We start from the raw sequence: 23,753 nt of genomic DNA, 5'->3' as shown, positions 1-23,753 counted from the left end.
TAAGAAATATCTAGAAAGTTGTTAGTTTAGTACACAAAGAAAACTAAAAGAGGAAGAATTTTGGTGGAAAACAAACTTATATAATTATAATACTTATTATACCTATAGGTTCTTATACTAATCTTAAGCTAAAACATTAGGCAGCACCAACTTTATCGTTTGTCTAACTTAATGCCCTGACACATTTACCCAATACATGACATCAGAAAAATTATATATATCTAGGAGTAGGTAATAACTAAGTACCTAATACTATTAAGTACTAAGCGTAGTACTTAATAATAACACTTAGTCTTGATGTCCAAAGTAGCTAAAATATTCTTCCTACAAATCACTCTACGTAGGTGTGTGTCAATGACGTTAATCTTCAGAATACTGGCTGGCTACAAAAATACAACATTATGGCAACTACTACTTACGTAGTTTTCACAACGCGACTACAGTTAAAAGTAACTTAACAGCTCCAAGTCTTTCTATCTAGATAGGTACATTGTGTTACCAATAGATCGGGATGGCTCAATTTCTAGGTGGCAGGTACTCTCTGTTGGGTGGTTTTGGGTAGTTGTCGTTGGAGGGACTCTGTGGTCTGCCGGTGTTTCCACCGGTGGGGAAGCTCGGACCGGTAGGTGCCCCCGAGGGATACCCTTGGAAGGTTCCAGTAGAAGAGCCAGGGTAACCCGACGCAGTTTGCGATCCTGGGTAGGATGACGTGGGTCCCTGCGGACTGCTAGAGCCTGGGAAACCAGAAGATGGACCCGCGCTCCCGGGATAAGAGGACGAAGGACCTTGTGGTCCTGAACTACCAGGGTACGTCGGCGAAGGCCCTTGCGGGGTACCGGGAAAGGATGAGGAAGGCCTTTGGGGAGTGTTGCCAGGGTAGGATGGTGTGCCTTGAGGAGCGTTGCCGCCGGGATAAGAAGATGAAGGACCTTGAGGGGTATTGCTACCTGGATAAGATGACGAAGGACCTTGCTGAGCGTTGCCGCCAGGGTAAGAAGAGGAAGGACCTTGAGGACCAATGCTACCAGGGTAGGAAGCTGAGGGACCTTGCAGAGTGTAGTCTTGTTGAGCAGAACCGGGTCTTGGGGATTCTTGGTAGAGATTTGCGTTCAACTCGTATAGACCAGGGGCAGAGTTGCAGTCGAACTGATTCCACCAAACGCAGACGAAGACTTGCTGGGAGAAGATGGTTCCGTTGGGGCAGAGGAAATCATAGGTTCTGTTGTTGGCGCACACGTGGAAGACTTGGCAGCGGGCCTCGACATCGGCGTAGTACCCCGGATAAGCCTGAGCATCGCATCTGAAGGACGTCTGAGGGATCTCGGTAAGGATGGGGTAGTCCCTGTCTGGTTCGCCGGGGATAGCAGAGTAGTCTCCACCCTCATAGACGCCAGTGTCAGAGCCGAAACCGGTTCCAGAGGGTCCCGCGCCGGGCTGCCCCGGAACGTTCTGTGGCCCAGATGGGAAAGTAGGCTGAAATCCGGCTCCACCTTGCGGTCTGGACTGTCCAGGTTGTCCTGGTTGTTGGCTAGAGCCTGGAAAGCCTTGATTAGGGCCAGAAGGGTAGCTAGGAGATCCAGAAGGGAAGCCCGGGGTAGACCCGCCTGCAGTGCTGGGGTACTCGTCACGCTGAGGTCCGCTGGGGGAAGATGGTGCAGTCGGAGAGCTGGGGTAGCCGCCAGAGGTCCCACCGGTTCCAGGGAAACCGGGTCGGTTCGGCGTAGTGCCCGGTCCAAACGGTTGGTTCGGTTTGTTGTATTCGTAGCCGGTTTGGGCCAATGTAACAGCCAGTAACGCTGGAACAAGAAAAAATAGATTTAAGCACAATAGGTTCATTCAATTCACAGTCTAGGTTCAATAGGCCGGTAAAAAGACACGTTTTGTCGGGAGATAAAGCAAATCTTTCCATCTGGCAGGAGACAATGTAATACTTAATGTTATTTAAGAATGTATAGGGTCATGTACAAAGTCACGAGATGGTAATCTTAGAAAATTATACGCGTTAGATATACACATATATAAAAGACTGAATTGGGTATTACTGTGCATAATATATTTATGTACATTATATGATTGTTGAGATTGTATAAACACTTGAAGAATAAATAATTAACACTTGATGTTTTGCAGATAATCATCACATATAAGGTCGAAATATTCTACCTATAAAGGCTTCATTGCAATTATAAAAAAAAACCTACTTCGTTGTAGGTATTTGCAATGAATTGAAATGACTTGTATATTAATTATTTACCAAAGATCTATGTATTCATTAAATTTAGTGTACACATATAAAAATCACTACGTTTTGATAAAGCCCTTGAGCGCGTAAAACATATGTACTTCATTAAGAACACTACAACACTACATTATTATCTCAACATGTAGCTCATTAACATTTTTAAGCAAATCCTTGATCTAAAAATATTAATGTTAAACGGTTTGGTACCCAGTACCCGCACAATTAAAATTAAACTATTGCCATAATCTCCCACGAATTAGTCGTCGCCTTACAATGCATTTCGGGATCGCACGTTTTTGCCAATACCTTAACTTTAATATGGCCATTGTGCTTAATGTAACAATAAGATCGTCTGCATATTTGTCTAATATAGTTGTTTAATTGCTTCCGCTCGTATATTGGCTGTAATAGTATTTAAATGGCCCGTATCTTTTACCATTAAAGCATGAGTAAATTAAAATTATATGATAATACGTTATGTAGGTATTACGGTTAAGATCTTCAGGCCTCTCTTTGGATAATTATCAGTAAGATCATAATCACTCAGTTCTGTATTTTAATCTGACCAACATAGAGTTAATATTAAATTATTAGGTATCATCGAACTTTATTATGAAGTACAAATATTAAAAAGTTGACAATTGGGCAGATTGGGCTTATTACCTGAACTCACTGTTTTATTCTGATTAAGGGTCTTCAGTTACTATTTATTGTTTTACTAAGTACCTTAATTGTAATTTATTCATAATACATGAAGATCAGCCTTGAATAATCTCAAAATGTGTATTTTAGTGACTTTTCACGATCAACGATGGGTCTCATCTCATGTTCTTATAGGCTTAATCGTAATACCTATGTATGTTGATAGGTTTTTGGCAATCGTGATGCTGCACGGATAGGTTGAATTATAGATTTGATGCATGTCATTACTACGCCTTATAAAACAAAGTTACCAGCCGCATCTGTCTGTTTGTATGTTCGCGATAATCTCAAAAACGACTGAACAGTTTTCATGCGGTTTTCACCTATAGGTAGAGTGATTCTTGAGGAAGGTTTGTGTATAATTTGTAAACCCGTGCGAAGCCGGGGCGGGTCGCTAGTAAACACTAATTGTAGGTACTTAGGTACTTTTCGGAAAATAATCTTAGAGAATGAAATTAAGTATTTTAGGAATACAGAGGTACCTAACTAGGTACCTCCGTTAAATACGTCTCTGCCACCTATGTCTAACTCTAATCCAAGCGAGATTGTTTCTCAGACGCATGATTTTTACACCACACCACCGACCTCGACAAGCACGTGTACTTCACCAGCAGACAAACAATATTCAATCAAAACCGCCTTAGTATAAAATTCAAATTCCTTTGCCACCTAATCTTGGACAATAACACCGCAGTGTATCTAAATGTAGAGATTTTATGATAATCAACCATAAAGTATTAAACATAGAGTTGAATATCGCTTTGTTGCTAAGTGTTGTCTGGACAATAGAATGAAGGAGATGGCATCGCGTGAGACTGTTTCGCAAATGTCGGGAAATTGGCGAAGCTGCGGGGAACCAGCTCATCATTAATTGTACTAACGATACAGCCTGATAAGCCCCAAATTGCCGCATTCAATTATCAGTCCAATGCAATATCACTTAAGGACTATTGTCGAAAAAAAATAGTACTTTTGCCGTTTGATTCTTTATGAATTGGTATTTTGATGCACTTAATTATGAAACCTAATTGGAAATAATTAAAGTACTGCTAGTGTGTGACTTTAGTTATTAAGTTTTTGCCCTTGAATACTGTTATGCTAATTCAAAAAGTAACAATAAATTACGAAAAATAAAAGGCGCTATAGTTTTGATTCCCACCAATCCTCTGACCTAGATTTCGTAAAGAGGCGTTTATGAAAATTTGCATTTACCTAGTTGGAGCTGTCCAAATTAAGAAATGCCGATGGCGGGCACTTATTCGGGCATTTACCTACGTTACCAAATAGGTATAGGTACGTATCGTTTATCGTGATGCCCCTTTGAATCTTAAATTAGATCTAAGTTAGATAATTTCTAGGTTCATTCTTTATTGTAAGCAGGTAGATAACTAGCTAATTTACACGTCGTAGGTACCTATTCGTACACAGCCTATTTTGGCCAAAACAAAATTGGGTAAGTTCTTTATCTAGCAAATGACTCTATTAACTGATAGGATCAGACGATGGTAGTTTCGTGTGCGCAAATGAAACAGTTTTCAGTGAAGCAACACTCATTATGGTGCGTGTAAAGAACTTTATTCAGTGGAATTGCGTTCAAGTTGCGATTACTCTTGGCCTTTGTTTGAGGTGCGTGCAAAGTCATATTATTTTTGTCGCGCACTTTGTAATGCAGCGCCTACAACCTACAAGACCTACAACTATTAAATGAAAGTTATAATCAATTAATTAATAAAGTAAACTTAAACGTTTCTTTCAGTGCAACCCATTTTACTCACTTAATGAAAATACATTAAATCTGTAAATACAGATAGAATAAAAAATAATGATTTTCTTATATAAAATAATTCTCAGAATAATAATACCTACTATATTATAGGATATTAACTTATTTAATAATTTTACATGTTAATAAAATATTTCGATTTATATAATTTTAACTACCTATTAAGACATTGCATGATTAGTTTTTAGCAATGACCTGTATTTGACTTGCCAGATGCAGAGACAAGGGAAATTCTCTTTGCCAGATGTAACGTTCTTTTGTTACTTGGCCAAATAAAGAAACTTGAACTTGAAACTAATACTAACTATGGGAATTAGGTGAAGATACACTTACTCGTATTTACTTACATAATTACATAATAGGTATACGCGATATACCCGTACCGTAATTTGAATTCAGGAGCTTTGCAGTTAGGGTCACCTGCCGAATTGTAGTAACATGCAATATTAGACGCAGGCAGATAAACGGTGTTTAGTTTACAATTCGGATCGGCCTCACGTCACGTGACAGCAATTTGCGAGCTCGAAGCTGGGAGCGATCGTTGATTGCCTCGTTCCCAGCTTGGGAAACTTGACATTGGCGGTTGTGCAATGTCGCGATAATGGTAAATTACTACGGTTTATTCAAAACTGACCAAAAATAATAATAGAGTCCGTGCTGAGTGCGGTTAGAGGGGATTTTGGTAGTATGCGAAGCTGGGAGCGATCTGCTCTGCTAATGGCCGCGCTCTTTTATTTAACATTGGTAGTTGTGTAATATTACAATAATGAGAAAACACTACGCGAATTCATTCAAAACCGCTGAAGCCAGCTAAAGTCCGTCCATGAATGAATTGACACAGTTTGGCAACCTCACATTTCTATTCAAAAAAATATTACATCGTTATCATGATGTTTTTTGCAATTTTTATTTTTTATTAACTTTGATGTGTTTGATCATACACTCGCAGCACATTCATGCCGTAATTATTATAATATTTGAGACGAATGAGTCTTGAACGGTTTTGACATGCCCTTGGTGAGGAACAATTTGTCAAATTGACCTCCTCGCGTGTCTTACACAGATCTTCATTACCGCAAGCCACTAAGTGCGTTAGGTACTTATTACAATAATTCTCTAAGGGTCTCTTCCTTCATTGCAGGTATATAATAAAATAATCTGTAACTTGTCATTAAAATGTAAATTATCACGTCAGAAGTTTTATAGATATGAGATTTTGAATAAATAGCAGGTGAAAACTGCACTAATGAAAACAAAGGACGCCATGGGTATAAAGAACGACGAATTAGAATGTCTAAATCCTTCATAAAATCAGAAAACTATCAAGTGGCGATTAAATATTGCACTGTTCTTCAACAATATTTAATTGCTATAAAAATGTTTTGTTGTTCAAGTAAGTATATACTAGGTATTGTTTGCAATTCACGCCTCCGTTGTTTATATCATTTTGAACAATTAAACCACTAACCATGTACTCATTTTTGCGTAAGCGTATCATTAATTATTTTACTATCTCACCATTGTGAAAGGGTCATCATTGGTCGTTTTGCCATTGTTTTTCACTGTTATAGTCCACATAATTCGCACATCGGGTCGAGGTCAAAGCCAGACTGAACATCATTTTGAACACCCATACAACTCATACAACACGGGGATGAGTTGAGGAATATAATGATCGATATCGAGATAGTCAATTATCTAAAGGTACCAATGCAATATTAAGATCATTCGACGAACGTGCTAAGGTAGTGATTTTCACCGATTTCTTACAATCTTACCGGTGACGAAATATAACTTAAGCGTGAATCTTTAACAACTTGTATGGTTTCTATCTGGGAGATTTAAAGGTGGTTTTGGTTTGGCAAAGTGTAATGATTCTAGCTCAGGGCACAGGAGATATGTTATTTAGTTTCTTAACGCCTAGAATGCCGGTTTGTAAAATCATTAAAATTAATAAGATGACTTGAATCATTGGAGTAGATCTTGTGAAGGATGATACCTGTAATAGTAGTACGTTACCTACTTGTAACCTAATAACTATTCATTAGGTTTTAGATAATTTCGCAAGACTTGGCATCGTGACATCGAGAAATATTTGAAAGGTGTGTTAAAGGAAAACTCAGTTTATCTATTTTAGATAGTATGGGGAAACGTTACACGTTAAAAACAAACCAAAAACCGCCACCACGCAAAAACCGCGTATATAATGAAAGGCTTAAGTATATTCGGAATGAAATAAACATACACCATTTTAAATTATCACGCTGAAGGCGTTTCGTGCTGAATCGTCACGAAATAGTACAACGAAACTAGGAAGCTAGACTTCAAACACCGCAAGCTTAATTTTGCAGTTGGCACCTAACCAGACCTGATTTTCTACATCTCTATTCATCAGGATATAAAGATCAGTTTTAATTGGTAGCTGCGGTTGGGAGCAGCAGGGTTCGTTTGTAGTCGTACCTTGATAACGTGCGAAGATGTTCCGCCGCTACACTTTATGTCATTGTTGTGTAAGTTAGATTTTGTAAATGCTGTGCAACGGGAAATGCGATAGGGCTGGGAATATGTGTGATGAGTTTCACGTAATATACCTATGCGTTTTAATTAGGTATAACATGCCTCTATCTCTATGATTATCTACTATATAGGTATATCAGAGATACAATATTTCCTTTCAACCAATAGCTACAGTCCGGCAAAAAAGAGTAGAAATTAAGTGGCAATACTGTCGTGTTGTTCCTTTCAAATCAATCTAAGGAAAACGAACCGACACTACAGTTTTGCCACTTTTTAATTTCTACTCTTTTTTTGTCAGACTATAGGTACATACACCGCGCGTACAGTGTTCTTGGGATACACTACATAAAAAAGAAGGAATTAAAAACATAAATGTATAAAACCGTAACTTTGACTCCTATCCACAATGCGATAAGGTGGCGTTAATACAGACTTTCGAAAATTCTCAACCGTATATTTTATCTTTAAAAATTGGATTAAGTCGAAACATTAAGAATAATACTGCATGCATACGTTCCTTAAACACTTAATTAGGAACTGCAAGGTTCCATTACAATATCCAAACCACAAGTTGGCTGTACGCATGGGGACTGATCATGTGCAGTAGGTCAACTTTGACTCCTATCCACAATGCGATAAGGTGGCGTTAATACAGACTTTCGAAAATTCTCAACCGTATTTTTTATCTTTAAAAATTGGATTAAGTCGAAACATTAAGAATACTGCATGCATACGTTCCTTAAATACTTAATTAGGAACTGCAAGGTTCCATTACAATATCCAAACCACAAGTTGGCTGTACGCATGGGGACTGATCATGTGCAGTAGGTGCAGTACAAATTATGAAACTCGGCAATGCAGAAGTGCAGAACATCATGTTATTTGTTGCTGCTCAAATTGGTCACGAGGATGAAGCCTGCTTGTAAATTGTGCGGAATTGTACATAATTGGGTGATTAAATGTTTAGCTTTATGATTTAGTAGAATAACAACAAACATTATTAGCGAATATTGCAAACGGAACCGATACACACGGGAAAACCTAGCAGATCAATAGGATGGTAAGGTAAACCTAATGATCGATATGCTATTAATGCCTAATAGATAACACCTCTATTGACAATGACTTGGTTTAAAGATGACATATAGGTACTGGGATAGTGTCACGCACTCGGACGTCTGTCTTAGACCGGTGTACTTCCTAGACGGAGTTTAGAGCAATTATTTCATGAAACCGATGCTGCCAAAAATACGGGGGTGCGGGGGGACGAGGTGAGCGAATCCCGTGTCGTGATTGGTCCGTTCAAAGACACGGACCAATCACGACACGGGATTCTGACACTTTGACTCGAAGATGGAGTAAAACTAAACTACCGTATGTAGTGGCAGAGGGTGTAGCGTTACTATGCTCAGTCTAGAGGATGTCTTATCTGTGTTCCTGTCTCTGAAGGTTATAATGACGGAAATGTTGTTAATTATTTTAAATAATAATAGGTATCCCGCCATAATCTATGAATAAGATTTTATAATAAGGCGTTGCTAATTTTAATGAAGGGCTTACTTCCTTTACCAGTACTTAGACTATTGTACAATTCTACACAACCTGTGTAACTAAAAAGACCAATTGTTAAAAATAATTCAATTCAACATAATGTTGTACCTGATGAGGATAAACGCGCAAAGCTTAACCCAGATGTCACTGATGCTATCGTTTACAAAATACACAGAAGTAGGTATTATTTCCCATTGCTGATAATAATCGAATTCACGATCCAAAAGTCTAAATGTATTCTTAATGGTTCTATCCGTTCCTAAACTCCAAATTGGCCCTAATGACAAACTGGACATTGTTCGGTGACCTTTAAAACAATCAAGTTAAAACGAATTATTGGGACTGTTCTGACATTTTGAGATAACTGTCGTACCGTTTATGTTAAAAGTACTAAACTTGAAACCCAAAAGTACCTCATTAAGTATACTTTAAGTAGGTACCTAAATATTAACTAAATGTATTAAGGTACCTGCACCAAAGAAGGTTTAATTGCACTTGCAGTTTTGTCTATGGTACTAGCGAACATGGACTCAAAATTTGAACCCATTCCCTGTTATATAAAAATATAACATTTTAGACAAGCTTAAGAACCGGGTCTTCCTTGGCGCAAGTACCTTATTACGTGTAGGATTTTGCACTTAAGATTGCCAAATAAATAATTGTAATTTTAATTTGCTTACACAACTATCACACTTTAGCTTTATAGCTATCTGCTTGAATAAGATATAAAGAAAGGTAGTTATATGAACCAAAAGTTACACATAGGTCATATAATTTATGCTCTTCCGTAAACCTATATGGACTTCAATTAATCTACGACAGATGAGGTGGAAAACTTTGGATGTCGGAATCTTAATGGAAACTATGTCATGCGATACCCATATGTAACCGAAGTCGGGTTAAATTTGACATCACTCACTGATTAAATTCCTTTAGAGAAAATATATCATCAATCAGAAGGAAAAGTCTTTGGCATTTGTAAATTTTTAGCGGAAAAAAATTGTAAGGGCTCCGTTATATTAACATGATATGGCTTGGAAACAAAAATGGTACTTTGAATCGATTTCATTCAGAATCGCAAATTGCTGATGACAGAGGATAATGAACGTTTGAGAATCAGAATCCATAAAATTACCCCATTTATTGATTAGGTTTGTATGTTTTTATTTGAAAATTCTGGGATTGTGTTCTGCAGTTTGGTAGAAGAAAAAAATATGTATGTTAGGGTTTAGTTCATCTGAATAAACGATTTTTTTTTATTTTTTTTTTCAATGTTTATTTTGTGTTTGATGAATTGGGTGCTAGATTTTCAGAGGGACTGATTTAATTCATCGTTTTTCGCCTTCAGTCAATTAATTTTTCTGAAATCATACATCTTTCGTAATTTTCAGGAAGCGTTGCCAAGATGCGTTGCACGCTTACCAGAGATCGTTGCTTATTGAAGTCGCAAAACTATATTCATTAATCAGCTTCGGATTACCCATCGCACGCCGCTCGTATATAATCAGCAATGAGACGCAGCGGTCGCAACCGTTGCACTACGGGTTAATAATATTGACGTAGTGTTTTGTGGCTATAATTCCCATCGTGCGGAGAAGACTTAGGAAAACTAGTAGGTATGAGTGTGACCCTCCATTATATATATAGGTACACCTAGTAATTCCGGATCTCGAATTCATATTGGTTTACCTAAAACTACTACCTAATATCGGTATTATAACGGGTTACAAGTATGAGAAAAAGTATTTTTTCGTTGTGCCTATAAAATTACTCAGTTCTATTAGCCTAGATCGTATTTATTATGGGAGTCAGGCAAATCCTATTAAACATATAGCGCTTATCTAAAATAGAACATTAAAACGATACCTAATAAGATAAATTACACGCATGCATTGTTCAGCTTTAGTCAAACTAGAAGTGGCTAATTGATTTTAGTTACAGCATTGTTTCTCAATGATATAGTTAACATCACTGACCCCGATAATTTCGCGACATTATCGGGGTCAGTGATGTTAATTATATCATTAGCAGAATTTGACATAATTATAGAAGTAGGAATATTATGTATAATAATTTTGCGATATATTATACTAATGTACTTATATTACATAAATGCTTAGAGTAAATTAAATGTATTGATGTTTAAGATAAGTAAGATAACAGACGGCGCAACCGGCTTTAAGCACATAACTCCAATACCGTAATCTTCTAGTACGAATACTTAACCTAAAATGCTGCATTGTCGAAGCAATGAGCCGTTGATTATATGAAGAATGGTACATATACCTACTTATTTGTTTTAAACTTCTAGCGAGCATCTATAGATTCAAGATAATGTTTAGCGTTGTATTTTAAAGTGCGTAGCTGTAGCTATACGTAGGTAACGGAAGTTTACAAGTGCGTTTATGTTTATAATTTGTGATCTGATTTATGGGTGGAGTTACTAAGCGTGGATCATACATGGTGTCTCAAGGAATTATGCATTTATTGTAAAGATGAAACAAACTCGGTGAATTTTCCACAAATGCCTCTCCTACGACGAACTTCACAAAGTCTTATTCCCATACCACTGTTCATTCGTGAACAATTTGTGAACCTTATAGCAATTACATAAGATCTACCTACAAATGGTAAAATAAGAATGTTTTGTGAGTAGGTACACGTCTTCTAGTGATATAAGCCTTTTTGTGTTTAGGCGGCGGCATTGCGAGTTACAGGAGAATGTTGGTAATCGTAACGATGGTGATGTGCGGCCCGCAGGCTGTAGGCCAGATTCCATACGGTAGGCAAGATGTGTAATATAAAACTACTGTCTTTCTATATGTAGGTACCAATAGAATTGCCTTGCTGAAAAGAAGTTGTCTTTTGAGAAACCGCATAGAACGTTTGACGTCAACGTGTCAATTTAACTTATTCGAAACACAGTCTAGTTTTCATTTTTTTTTACAATAAATTTCAATCAATTTATTTCAGACATAAGCCGCACGCTACCGATCTACGCTACCTATTTTACGCATCCCGCTGTACTTATTGAAAGTTTAACTTCAACCTATTGTTTTCCTGTAACAAAAGTAAACGCTCAAGAACTTACTCGTAGGTACAGAAAAACCAACTCTGCCGCGTTTGCACACTTGCAAGACTTATATTGTATTAATTACTAGCGACCCGCCCCAGCTTCGCACGGGTTAACAAATTATACATAAACCTTCCCCTGGAATCACACTATCTATTTAAAAAAACCGCATCAAAATCCGTTGCGTAGTTTTAAAGATCTAAGCATACAGACAGACAGACAGACGGCGGGAAGCGACTTTGTTTTATACTATGTAGTGATTATGGGAAAGTGGGGATCCTCGTTAGAGGTATCATTCTTGGTCAGAAAATATACAATACATAGTGCAGGGCATAAGTTCTTTCCTGTATAACTTCAGAATATTTATTTAGTTCTGTTCTCCCATAATAATTAATCAAATTACGTGTAAAATTTTCACATTGTAATCAAGATAAATCGTCCCAGCAAATGGTTTTCTAACAAAAAGATGCATTTAATTAAAAAGTATTGCTTAGCACTTTATCGACGTGTCTCATAATTGGTTTGAGAAAGCGACAGTTCTGAGAATACACACCCACGGCATTAAACTGTCAAATTACTTCATTCGGACGGGATTATACGTCATGCATTGCATTACGAATCTATGTTGTTGCTTAGATATATTTAGATTTTTTATGTAACGTGTAACACAAGGTAGGCACTGAATACCTCCTTCACTGAGCTTTATGAAGACGATAGTGGACCGATTCTCCATACAAACTATTTTTTAATTTTTCTTAAAAGTTAGGAATGAAAAATCAATTCCATACTCTTATCAAGTGTTAATTGATCCTAACTCATGTAGGTAATAATAATATAATGTGTTTATATGTATTTTGTATTGTTTTTGTAAGTGTTTTTATATTTTACTTTTATATTCATATTATAAAAACCCTAGCCTAAGAAGGATGATGAATAAAGGATATAATAATAATTAAAAAATCGGAAAAAAACAAACGAAGGGGCATAGCTGTGGTTAATTAACATCAAATTGCGTAAAATTATTTCTATAATGTCCAAAGTGGAAAGTGGGGACCACGTTTGTATAGAGAAGCGGTCACGTGACGTCATCCCCTTTCCGTCTACATAATTTTATTTAAAACAATAATTGAATGTTTAGCTCTTCTTATTTCAAGGTGGAGAATGCAACAGTCACGTGTCATGCGTAAGTCACTGTGCTGTCGCACTTTGACCCTGTCATTACGGGTAATCTAGACAAGATTATTGACATGATTCGTGTGCTCACATAATTGATATTGCTTTCCCATCCTCGCATGTTCGGACCATAAGGAAATCAATTCATTTTATTTACTTTTCTCTAATAAAAGTTGGGCACAGGAACGATAGGAAATAATTTTAAATAAACCTTTCTTAGTAAGTATAGGTACTATTTATAACCAGTTAAAATTGTAACTTATTCAATTTTTTTATTGTGGTGTAGACTGTGGACATTAGGTTCACAACCATTTCGTTTAACCTAGGATATACCTAATTAACCTGCAAGTATAATCAGTTATGATTGTCTTATATTGCTAATTATGTCAAATATTGTGATTAACTAGTGAGCCAGCCAGCAGTATGTTATTAAGAAGAGTAATAAAATGATTACAAATCATACCTATAAAAAATGTCTCACGAGTAATAATGACATTGTAATGTATTGTAACATAGTATTGTAGTATAATGTCGCGATAACATTTGACAAAATGAAATAGTCATAAAAATTAGAGGCCACGCAGAAACATTACTAAGAGTTGCGCTTAGCTTTTATAACTATAAAATTGCGATTAAGTCGGTGAAACAAACAATAAGATAGATAGTATTTAATGTGCTTTTTAGGGTTCCGTACCCAAAGGGTAAAAAATGGGACCCTATTACTAAGACTTCGCTGTCCGTCCGTCCGTCCGTCCGTCCGTCCGTCCGTCCGTCCGTCTGTCACCAGGCTGTATCTCATGAACCGCGATAGCTAGACAGTTGACATTTTCAGAAATGATGTAGGTATCTCTGTTGCCGCTATAACAACAAATACTAAAAATAAAATAAATATTTAAGGGGGGCTCCCATACAACAAACACGATTTTTATGCTCTATTTTTTGTTGATGGTGCGGAACCCTCCGTGCGAGCGTCCGGTTTTATTATATCTAATGCGAAAGTAATAGGCGTGTCTAGGGTTACGGTTATTTTGATCAACGATCTGCGTCGACACTAATTAGTCTCATTAAGTAACATGATTAATTATGCAAAATATATTATGCAAATCTCTCTGTTAAAATTTTAGCCAGGATATGCTCATCTAGCACACAATCATACAATGCAAAAAGTAATATAATAACTATTATTTATGTTAAAAGTGGTAATAAACGCTGTCTATCTAAGTCGGTTAGATGATTCTGATTACTGGTGCAACATTTGACTTTTCGGGTACCTAATGCTAGTGTTTTTGGTGTTAGCTAGCAATAAGTATGTAATATATTATGTATTTTTAACAAGTTAGCTGAAAAATGGGTTAACATAAAGCTTGAGTATGTCATAGGAGTTGCTCTAAGTACCTACATTACTACATACTTGTAGGCCGCGATTAATCTGGTCAAGCGTGAAGCTTGATTGACATGATTGAAACTGATCTTGTAATTAATACCGCTATTTTAACAATACAGTTATTATAAGCAGTACGTTGATCAACTTTGATTATAAACTTACATTGAACGGTGGGACGAATTTGTAGTGGGACTTCATATCGATCCAGTAGTTTTGTGATTAATCACCTGGTATTTATGATTACAATCAACTAAGAGAATTGTCAACTAAGATTTCCTTGGTTCAGATTGATTAAGCAAACTACGTTAAAGAAAATTGTTAAACTTGGTCGTAAATTATTTAGGTTAACTTAGACAAATATCAAGTCTATTAGGTACCTACTCCCGGCCCGGTTCTTTATAAAATAAAACATTTTTTGGTCTGGATGATAGTCTTCCGAGCTCATGCATTAAATTTATAAAAAAATCGAATAATAATAAAATATAATTACTTGTACATTTTTCTTTTTGAAGTTACTTTATACTGCCTACTATTGTTTTATTGTTGATGCCTTTAAACAATAGAATTAGACTCGCAGAACACTTTCATTAGATACTTAAGTAGCTTGGTTTTTAAGAATCTGTCAATGTCAATTGTCAGATTTGTTAAAGATGGCATTGTGGTAAACTTTCGCAACGAGAGTTTAATAGTTTGATTATGCAGATTGGGGTTTGTTAGGTAAGAGTAATTAAGTAGGTAAGTACTTACCAATAAAAGTTGACAAACGTAGCATCATGTTGGTGCTGCTTCACAAAGCTTAAGCTATACCTGAAAGCAAATTCAGAAGGTAAGTAAAATACATTCAATATTGGTTCTAAATAATTGAAGGCATATCTTTTGTTTGCTACGGACTGCTGTGCTACGACAAGAGAAAAAAGTTAGTGTGTAATTGGGGCATTATCTATGAAAAGGGACCTTATTGTCGATGACGCTTACGCCGCACAGCGTCGCGCGGCACTGTATTTATATCGGAGCATCGTCAGTAATGGCGTAAGCGCCGTCGACAATAAGGTCCCTTTTGTATAGATAACGTCAGCACAATTGAGCTTATCACCCCGGGGATAGCGAAGAACACAATCGTTGATAGAAAACGCCAATCGATAGATTTTTTCTTTTTGTTTTGCGTTTATCGATATACGATTGTCAAGATGGCTATTAGGCCCTCAGGTAAACTTTTTCCACTTCACCATCCCAAGCCGAAAAATTCACCCAGTGTTGGGTCTACTTATACTATGCAGGTTATCTCACGATTTTGACATCTTACAATCGTACGAAAAGTAGTGTGAGTGTGCGGTAGCGACACTAGCGCCCTTTTAGGCTTATGAGAACTGTGTTGAAGTTAATTGAGTATTGACATTGTATGTTACCACTAGGACACGTTTGGAAAACAAGGCGATTGTGCACTATGAGACCATTCATTTTATTTCGGTATAACCCTAGGTAATTATAATCGTATACATTAGGCTCTGAGAATCAGTCCGTTCAGATCCTCTCATACACTTTATGTAACTATGTGAACTAGATTAGAGAAAGTCTGGGCAGATGGACGAACGGACAGGCGACGGGTGCTCCGGGCGGTCATGCGAGGACTTCAGTTTAGGGTACCTAGGTATCATTAATTATACCTAATTATATGTTTATAGCTGACACCGACTCTCTGTTAAAAATATGCACCTACTCGTAAAGTGATCATATAAGACACGGGAAAAGAAAGGATTTATTGAATTGCACGGCGGTCTTAGAATCGACAAATACAAATTATTAGGGCAGAAATTTACTAACTAGGCATGTGGATGCGATTAGATTAAAATGGACTTAAACATTGTACATTAAGTACTCTTTTTGATTAACGTTAAGTAACGAAATATGAAGTTTAGAATTTTATTGCCATCTTTAGTAATTTTGAGTAACTTTTAAATACCTACCTTTCTTAAACTGAAACTCATTCAATTCATATTAACCGCGTCCCGATTTGCTTCCAAATACAAGCCAGGTCTATACCGTTTAAATCAAAACGTCAATAAGCCACATAATTCACATAAAGCTCCCAGTCTGACAGTCTGCCGTATTCGAACTTCAAGATATTCACAAGAGACGACATTTACTAGATCCATTCTAGATAGGGCAAACCTTGGCTTATCGGTGATACTTGGTAATTCGGTGATGATGCGTTGTTATCTTACGCTGAGGTTACAATGCTGAAATGTAAGCAATTAAATCGCTGCCAACCCAATTGCAAGCATCAAAACTAACAGCTGCCAACAATTTTATAGCTCGCATTTCCTCATGGTGAGAACTGTGTAAGATTATAACGCAGTATCACCGAATTACCAAGTATCACCGATAAGCCAAGGTTTGCCCTACGTTATAGTTTAGATTTCAACTAATTCTCTTTTGCAGCTCAATTCGGGTAACCAATGTCACTTTTACGTTAGATAGATATCTATTAGATGTGAATTGGATCTCTAAGTCATATCTTGTGGAAATCGTTCAAGAGTATCTCCAGAATCGCGGAAATGTCAAATTTGACAGGTTAGATCCTAAAAATATCCTTATCGTATCTTGGTGATGTCTAAAAGATATCTTATAGATATTTATTTCAAAATCCGAATCGGGCCCATAGTCTTCTTCTTTTAAATGTCTTCATATGGTTCGTTCTCAAGAAAAGGGACTTTTAGTGTCGTAGGCACTTACGTTGCCAAGCGTCGAAGTAGTTCTAAAGTTTTTTTTTTTTCATAACGGTGTAAGCGCCTGCCGCAGCAAGGCCTATTCTGCCCGAGCACGAGACATGCTGGAAGATGGTATGATGGTAGCTGATCTTTGACACGATGAGCGTGCGGGACTAATCGCGAGCAGTCACTCAGTGTGTGGCACGAGTAATGAAACACGACTGCTATTTTCGTAACTTGAGTAATATCGATATGATGGCTGTACCTATACCTATGAATAATAGAAGTCAATAATTTTGGGCCGACTCTTGGAAAAGAAAGATCTATGGAATATCTCAAATAATTACTTATAAATACATAGTAAATGCAGGATGTCGATGGACAATGTTTAAAATGTTAAAATAAAATAATTAGATAAGTAGGTAAGCAATTATTGAGTTCTCGCTTTCAAACGATAACGCTTTAAAAAAAAGATAACCGCAAGGAAATCGCAAGCTAGACATCACATCTAGTATTTTATAATTTTACTATATATACGATTAGGACTTTCCTGATTTGCGAAATATAGATACCTATCAAGGTTGGTCATTTATTGAAGAATTTTAAAAACAAAATGACACAAACTCTTCTAGAGCCACCGCCATTCACCTACCTACTCGACATTAGGGGCACAAAAGTTAAATACTACTAGATTACCTATATGTAATTTGCAGTGATGTACCAACATTATGTTGTATTGAACACTAATCACCTTCCATACAGGCTGATCTAGGCCAAATATTCATGTAAACGATGCGTTTAAGCAGACAGTGCCGCGGGCATTTCCATATCAACAGGGGTCAGTAATGGATGCGTGACTGGGGTATCAGGCGTCATTACGACCTATCAGACTATTTGAAAGGAAATTACACATTAAGAGGGGGTGTAAAACCAGGATGTTATGGAGAAGGAAACAAAAGATACGGCGCGGCGACGGGAATAGGCTACATGACTAATTTTTTTTTATGGTATCAATCGATCGGGTTTGTTTTTAGGATCAAATGTCTATATAGGATGTCCACTAATGTCACTCAGGAATCGCTTAATAAACTAGACCGTCTTCTCAATAACTGCATTAGATTTATATTTGGTCTTCGTAAATACGATCATGTCTCCTTTTACCGCCGGCAGCTCAACTGGCTTTCCATCCGTCGTCGTAGGTCCTTCCGGATCCTTTGTGTCCGTTTCGATCCTGTTTGAGCCTTGTGCTCCAGGATATCTCAAAAGTAAATTCGTGTTCGACACTCCGCGCCCAGGATGTGAGCTGCGTACCTCCCGCATTCTCAAACTGGCCATACCTTCTCACCGTACTGGTTTCATGACTCATTCTTTCGCCGTCCAGGCTAGCCGTCTTTGGAATTCACTCCCTCTAAATATTAGACAAGCTACTAGTAAGTTTTCTTTCAAGCGGATGTTACGTAAGCATTTGCTAAAGCAAGAATTCGAATAATATCCATCATTATTATATTTATAGTATGTATTTTATAAATATGTGGTAGTTTATATATATTTTATTTATTTATGTAATTTATAAGTATAGTTTGCTTTTTTTTTAACTCACTCAATATATTTTCTCTCTCTGCACCAATTGAAGGTATCTCTGTTTGGCCCTATGGTTGACTGGTAGAGAATGCCATTTGGCATTAAGTCCGCCATTTGTACATTGTTGTATATATTTTGTGCAATAAAGTTTAAATAAATAAATAAATAGGACCCATTGCATTAAAGTAACACAAAAGTCAGAAATTGTAGTCAAAGGCCGATGGTCGCACTTCACTCGCGAAACGCCCTATACAAAACGGCCAAGGGCCGTGACGTCATCGCCCATCTTGTAGTATGGACAAAACAAGATAATTGCGTTTTTGTCGGTGAAATATTGCGTTTATGCATATAGTTGCTATACAATATTTTATTGCATGAAATGTAAGGAATCGAATGGTACCCTTACTTTTATCGTTTTTGCAATTTAAAAAAAACTTAAATTTTGAAACTTTCAGGTCCTGTATTTTTGTAATTTTTTAATATTTTATTTTAATATCCACATTATTGTGATAAATTGCTCGTTTGCTATCTATTTTACTAGATTTTGTTATAAAATTCAACATGTGTCATCATCCCTATTATGGCCGTCATGTTTTTTTGCCTTTTATATCTCAAATACTTATAAATACTTCTGTTTAAAATTTTGCTTGTCAAATCCCTCGGCTATATCACTAGCTATTTTTATATTAAAATTATATGACTATGGTATGGAGTGTAACGATATTAAATTAATTGCGCGCTGTTCAAAATCCCATACAAAAATAGACATAACGCAAACGCGAACGCTCGTCACGCTATCAAATAAAATTTACACTAGGGGTTCTGACCGTACGATACATATGTATAAGTCAAGTTCGTTCGTCAGGGCCATTCAATTTTCTTTTGTTTATAAAAACAAAGCAAGCACTTAAGCATTAGCATTATATACTTTGTATTTGCATGCTTTGTTCGTTCTTGGGTACCGTATAGGTATAGGTCTCGTTTTATGGCTTCTTGAAGTGAAACATTTAAAACATAAACCTACGAAATTTAAAAATAAATTTTATTTTACTAAAATCTGATTTTAAAAGAATATGAACTTTAGCTGACATACAAATTTCATAGAATTACGCATTTTTATTGGTCCTGGCTGTGGTAATAGGGTGGTTTTTCCTGTTTTACATGATGGAAATATTTTGTAACGGGATGTGTGTAAGTAGTGTGTATCAACCAAAATTTACCAATATAATACAAAAAATGTGATTCTTTCCAATTTCCAAAAAGCGATTGTGCTTTTTTAATTTAAAGAAAAATAGAAAATGAAAAGACACAGCTTAAACAAAAACGTAGTAAATTTATCTATTTTTCTTTCAATAAAAACATTGTTGTTTCTAAAATACATCTGCTTAATACATTTTATTTATTTATTTTACTTGTAAATTACAATTGCAACTAAAATTAGTGCAAACTAAAATTACCAGCAAAGAGTAGAAAAGAAAAGTTCAGTTTTGAATGATTCACGGTAAGTTTCACTAGAATTATATCGACCGGGATATGAACCGTGATTACCTTTTTGTACGGTTCATATCCCGTTCGATATAAGTCTAAGAAAAGTACAGTCACTATAAAGTTTGGGCAACCCGTGACGTTCCCAGGGAAGTGATATAATGAGGAGAATATATTACCGCGGCGTGTGACGAGCGTTACGGTCGTTTTAATTGAGTGGAGATTATTCGCGAGATATGTTGTGTCGTTGTAGATGAGGCTGCGGAGTGCATGTGGCGTCAATAATATCTGTATGTTGTACTAATTGAGCGTACTTTTTACCTAACATGCAATAATGGGAGCAAAAGCTGATAGTTTTTCAGTGTCGATGCCGGGAAAAACAAATGGTATAAAAAGGAAAACTTGCATAAAAACGTAAAAATCTCTAAAGCCTGGATGTAAACTAGACATAATTTTTATATATGAAGTTTTTTATTCTTGTAAATGGTTGAATTACATTTAAATTGATTACTTTATAAGTTTATCCTGTATGTGGTTGTTCGGTCAATCCATTTACAATTGATAAACATACCTACTTTATGAAAGTTTCTCAAATTTTGAATACTTTTTAAGTCTGAAAATTTCAGTACCTATGTGACAATAGAATAAACAATTGGTTACAGACTTAAATTTTCTATCCATGTGAGCTTCTGATGAGCTTATCATTGGGCTACTGGCTGAAGATTTTTGAAAGTTTTACGAACTACTTTGACAGCACATAAACTCGTCACTTCTTATTTATTGTTTAAAGTTTTCAGCCAGTAAACATTTAAGTAAATTCACTATAACTAAACAAAAGACACAACATTTTAAAATACTTCTACTCCTCTGAAACCTTCACCATCTTTCAGTTTTAGCATCTTTCAGCTTTAACGATTTAAGCGATTATTTAACTAAACAACCAAAATTTGAATAACACTAAAATCCACATAAACCACTCGAACCCCAAAAATCACTTGTAAAAATTCGGTAAACTCACCGTGTGCGTACGGGCTAGCGTCGCGTACTGTGCGGGACGGCGCCGGCGCACGCTTATATGCGCGTCGCCATGGCAACGCAGGGTGCGCGCACAGGGTCGCTAGAAGGCTCGAGGCCTTCCACGAGGGAGGGTTTTAGAAGCCTCTTTTTGCCTGATGAGTCAGGCCGTGTCGGCACGAGGCTTTCCACGGATGGAGGATTTTATAAGCCTTTATTTGAGTTCTTGGGGGTCTTTAGGGGTCCAAAGGGGTTCGAGAATGAAGTACGGATCTCTTGAAGGTTTGGACACGTGTGACACTACTGCATTAAAAGCATTAGCGCTATGATAACCGATTTACTAGTTATCAGGCGAAATACATGTTCTTGCCACCGATGAGGTATAAAACGTAGAAAATTTTTTTTTACGTTCGTACCATAGGCTTGTATTTTATAATAGAGATTTTCTCACTAACAGACCTTCATGAACTTTGAATTGCATAAGTGCAGAAAAACTCTTATTGTTGAGGACATAAACATGCATATCATATTTAATTACGAGATTTAAGAAGATTTAAGAAGTGGTTACGAGGTACAGTCGCTATCAAATATATCGGAGCAGCCAAGGTGCTCAAAAATATCTGAGCATGCACTTTAACGTTCTGAATTCCTGATAATAGAGGATTTGTTCAAATATTTGTGAACACCTTGACCGCACCGATATATCTGTTGGCGACCCTACCTATACACTGAAATCATAAAATAAATTGTAGGTAGGTACCCAATTGCCATCTAATTATGGAACGAAGCTATTAAAATATACCTACTAGGGTAAACGTACTGGTGCTCGACGCGGTCCCAGTACATGTCATCTTTAAAATTAAGTCATTGTCAATAGAGGTGACAGCAGGGCATCTATTGGGCATTATCATGTCCAGCACTAGTCCGTTTACCTTAATGTGTAAGCGGAAGAGGCTAATCCGACACTTCAGATTGCGACAATTGCGATAAAGCTTTTTTTACCTTAAACATTTCAAGTTTCTGAATCCCGTTGATGTCTTTTATAAGGATGAGTAATATTTTTTTTATTTATCATAAAAAAGGGCATAAAAAATAGATAAATCCCCTCTTATGTAGGTATATAGTTGTTCATTATTTTTAAGGCTATAAATGGTACGCTCGAAACGAGCAACTGTTGATACCTTTATATTGAACACCTTTATGTACCTACACAGTTTACAATAAATAAGCGCTAAAAAACTAAGTTTATGTATGTATGTTTAAACATTTTTTTGCGTTCTACCAGTAAATAAAAACTCAATCACCCACATTTAAGGGGGAGCGGCATTTACCACGATTGGAATGATCCATCTGTCTGATAAGTACATCTCGATCAACGCTGACACAATTCAACTCTTTCCTAGTTTTATAATTGATAATTTCACTTCCAAAGCTCGCATACCGCAGCCATCCGACTGTGGAATTATCGGACCGTGGACATCTGCAATCAGCCACATGAATGACATCTCGGGGCTTCGCCTGTCGATGATTATCTGTGGTACTATGGTTATTTGGCTATCTTCTGCCCGATTGGAGATGTGGGTCTGTTGTATTATCTAAAGTTAAATGATTCACATTGTGAGGCACTGATGTGACTTCAGAAAGTTTCTATAATTACGAAATTTCCACATGGAAAATTTAGGAAACTGCTCATATTTTTGTATGATAAGTAATCAAATTTTCCATTTCCGAAAGGAAACTTTTCTTTGTTTTCTGTGAAATTTTCCGGAAATTTCTTCCATCTTTTTCGTAACTTTCCACAACTTACACATCTGTATTGGAGTATACATCTTAGAGGTCATACTCATACCCAGATTATTAAATTATGTACAGTAAGGTCGGGGTACTTTAGCTCCCCAAGGTTACTTTGCACACCCATGAAAAACTATTTTATTGAAATGATAAATTCTTAAAAACCACATTATGGCATTAATCTGTTTGTGTGTCGTTTCTAAGAATTTATTGTTTCAATAAAGGGGTTTTCATGGGTGGGCAAAGTAACCTTGTAAGGACTAAAGTACCCCGACCTTACGGTATTGTCATTCATATGGTTAATAATTACGCTTGTATGCGTATTAGGAAAGATTTTATCGCACAGTTTAATATGTACTTTAAGTACTCGAAAAATATTGCAACAATACAATATCTGGAACTTACAAATCGGCATCTAATATAGCTTTTATGTATCATCCATTGATGGCTTCGGCTGTCATTCTGCCAATCACGCAAGCATCGAACGTGATTGTTTTAAATTCTGATACCTACACTATAGATGAAACCTCAGGCTGATGAGCAAACACGCCATTTGTCAAAGATTCAATAAAGGGTTATGTTGGGTCATGGTTTCAATCACTCCATCGAGTACCTCGGGCGGGTTGGTCGAATTAAAGTATTGGTAATTAGTAACTTAGGCTGGCGTGACTATAGGGTAAATATATTGACGAAAGTGACAACGAGTCACGTTTAAAAATATGCTTAAATTAAGTGACCCGTTTCGATCC

General features: G+C 36.6%; 1 protein-coding gene across 1 annotated transcript; it reads right to left on the bottom strand.

Annotated features, from left to right (window-relative positions):
- Positions 1-341: 341 nt before the first annotated feature.
- Positions 342-21,304, bottom strand: LOC134659244 (collagen alpha-1(X) chain-like). Its single transcript, XM_063514927.1, has 3 exons — positions 21,218-21,304; positions 15,173-15,232; positions 342-1,796 (listed from the first exon to the last, which is right to left on the bottom strand). Exons 2-3 carry the CDS (start codon positions 15,198-15,200, stop codon positions 517-519), a joined length of 1,308 nt encoding a protein of 435 aa, XP_063370997.1. The 5' UTR covers positions 15,201-15,232; positions 21,218-21,304; the 3' UTR covers positions 342-516.
- Positions 21,305-23,753: the final 2,449 nt, after the last annotated feature.

This window comes from Cydia amplana, chromosome 1 (genome assembly GCF_948474715.1).
Source record: "Cydia amplana chromosome 1, ilCydAmpl1.1, whole genome shotgun sequence".
Taxonomy (NCBI): Eukaryota; Metazoa; Arthropoda; class Insecta; order Lepidoptera; family Tortricidae; genus Cydia; species Cydia amplana.
This window is presented reverse-complemented; position numbering and strand designations above follow the sequence as displayed.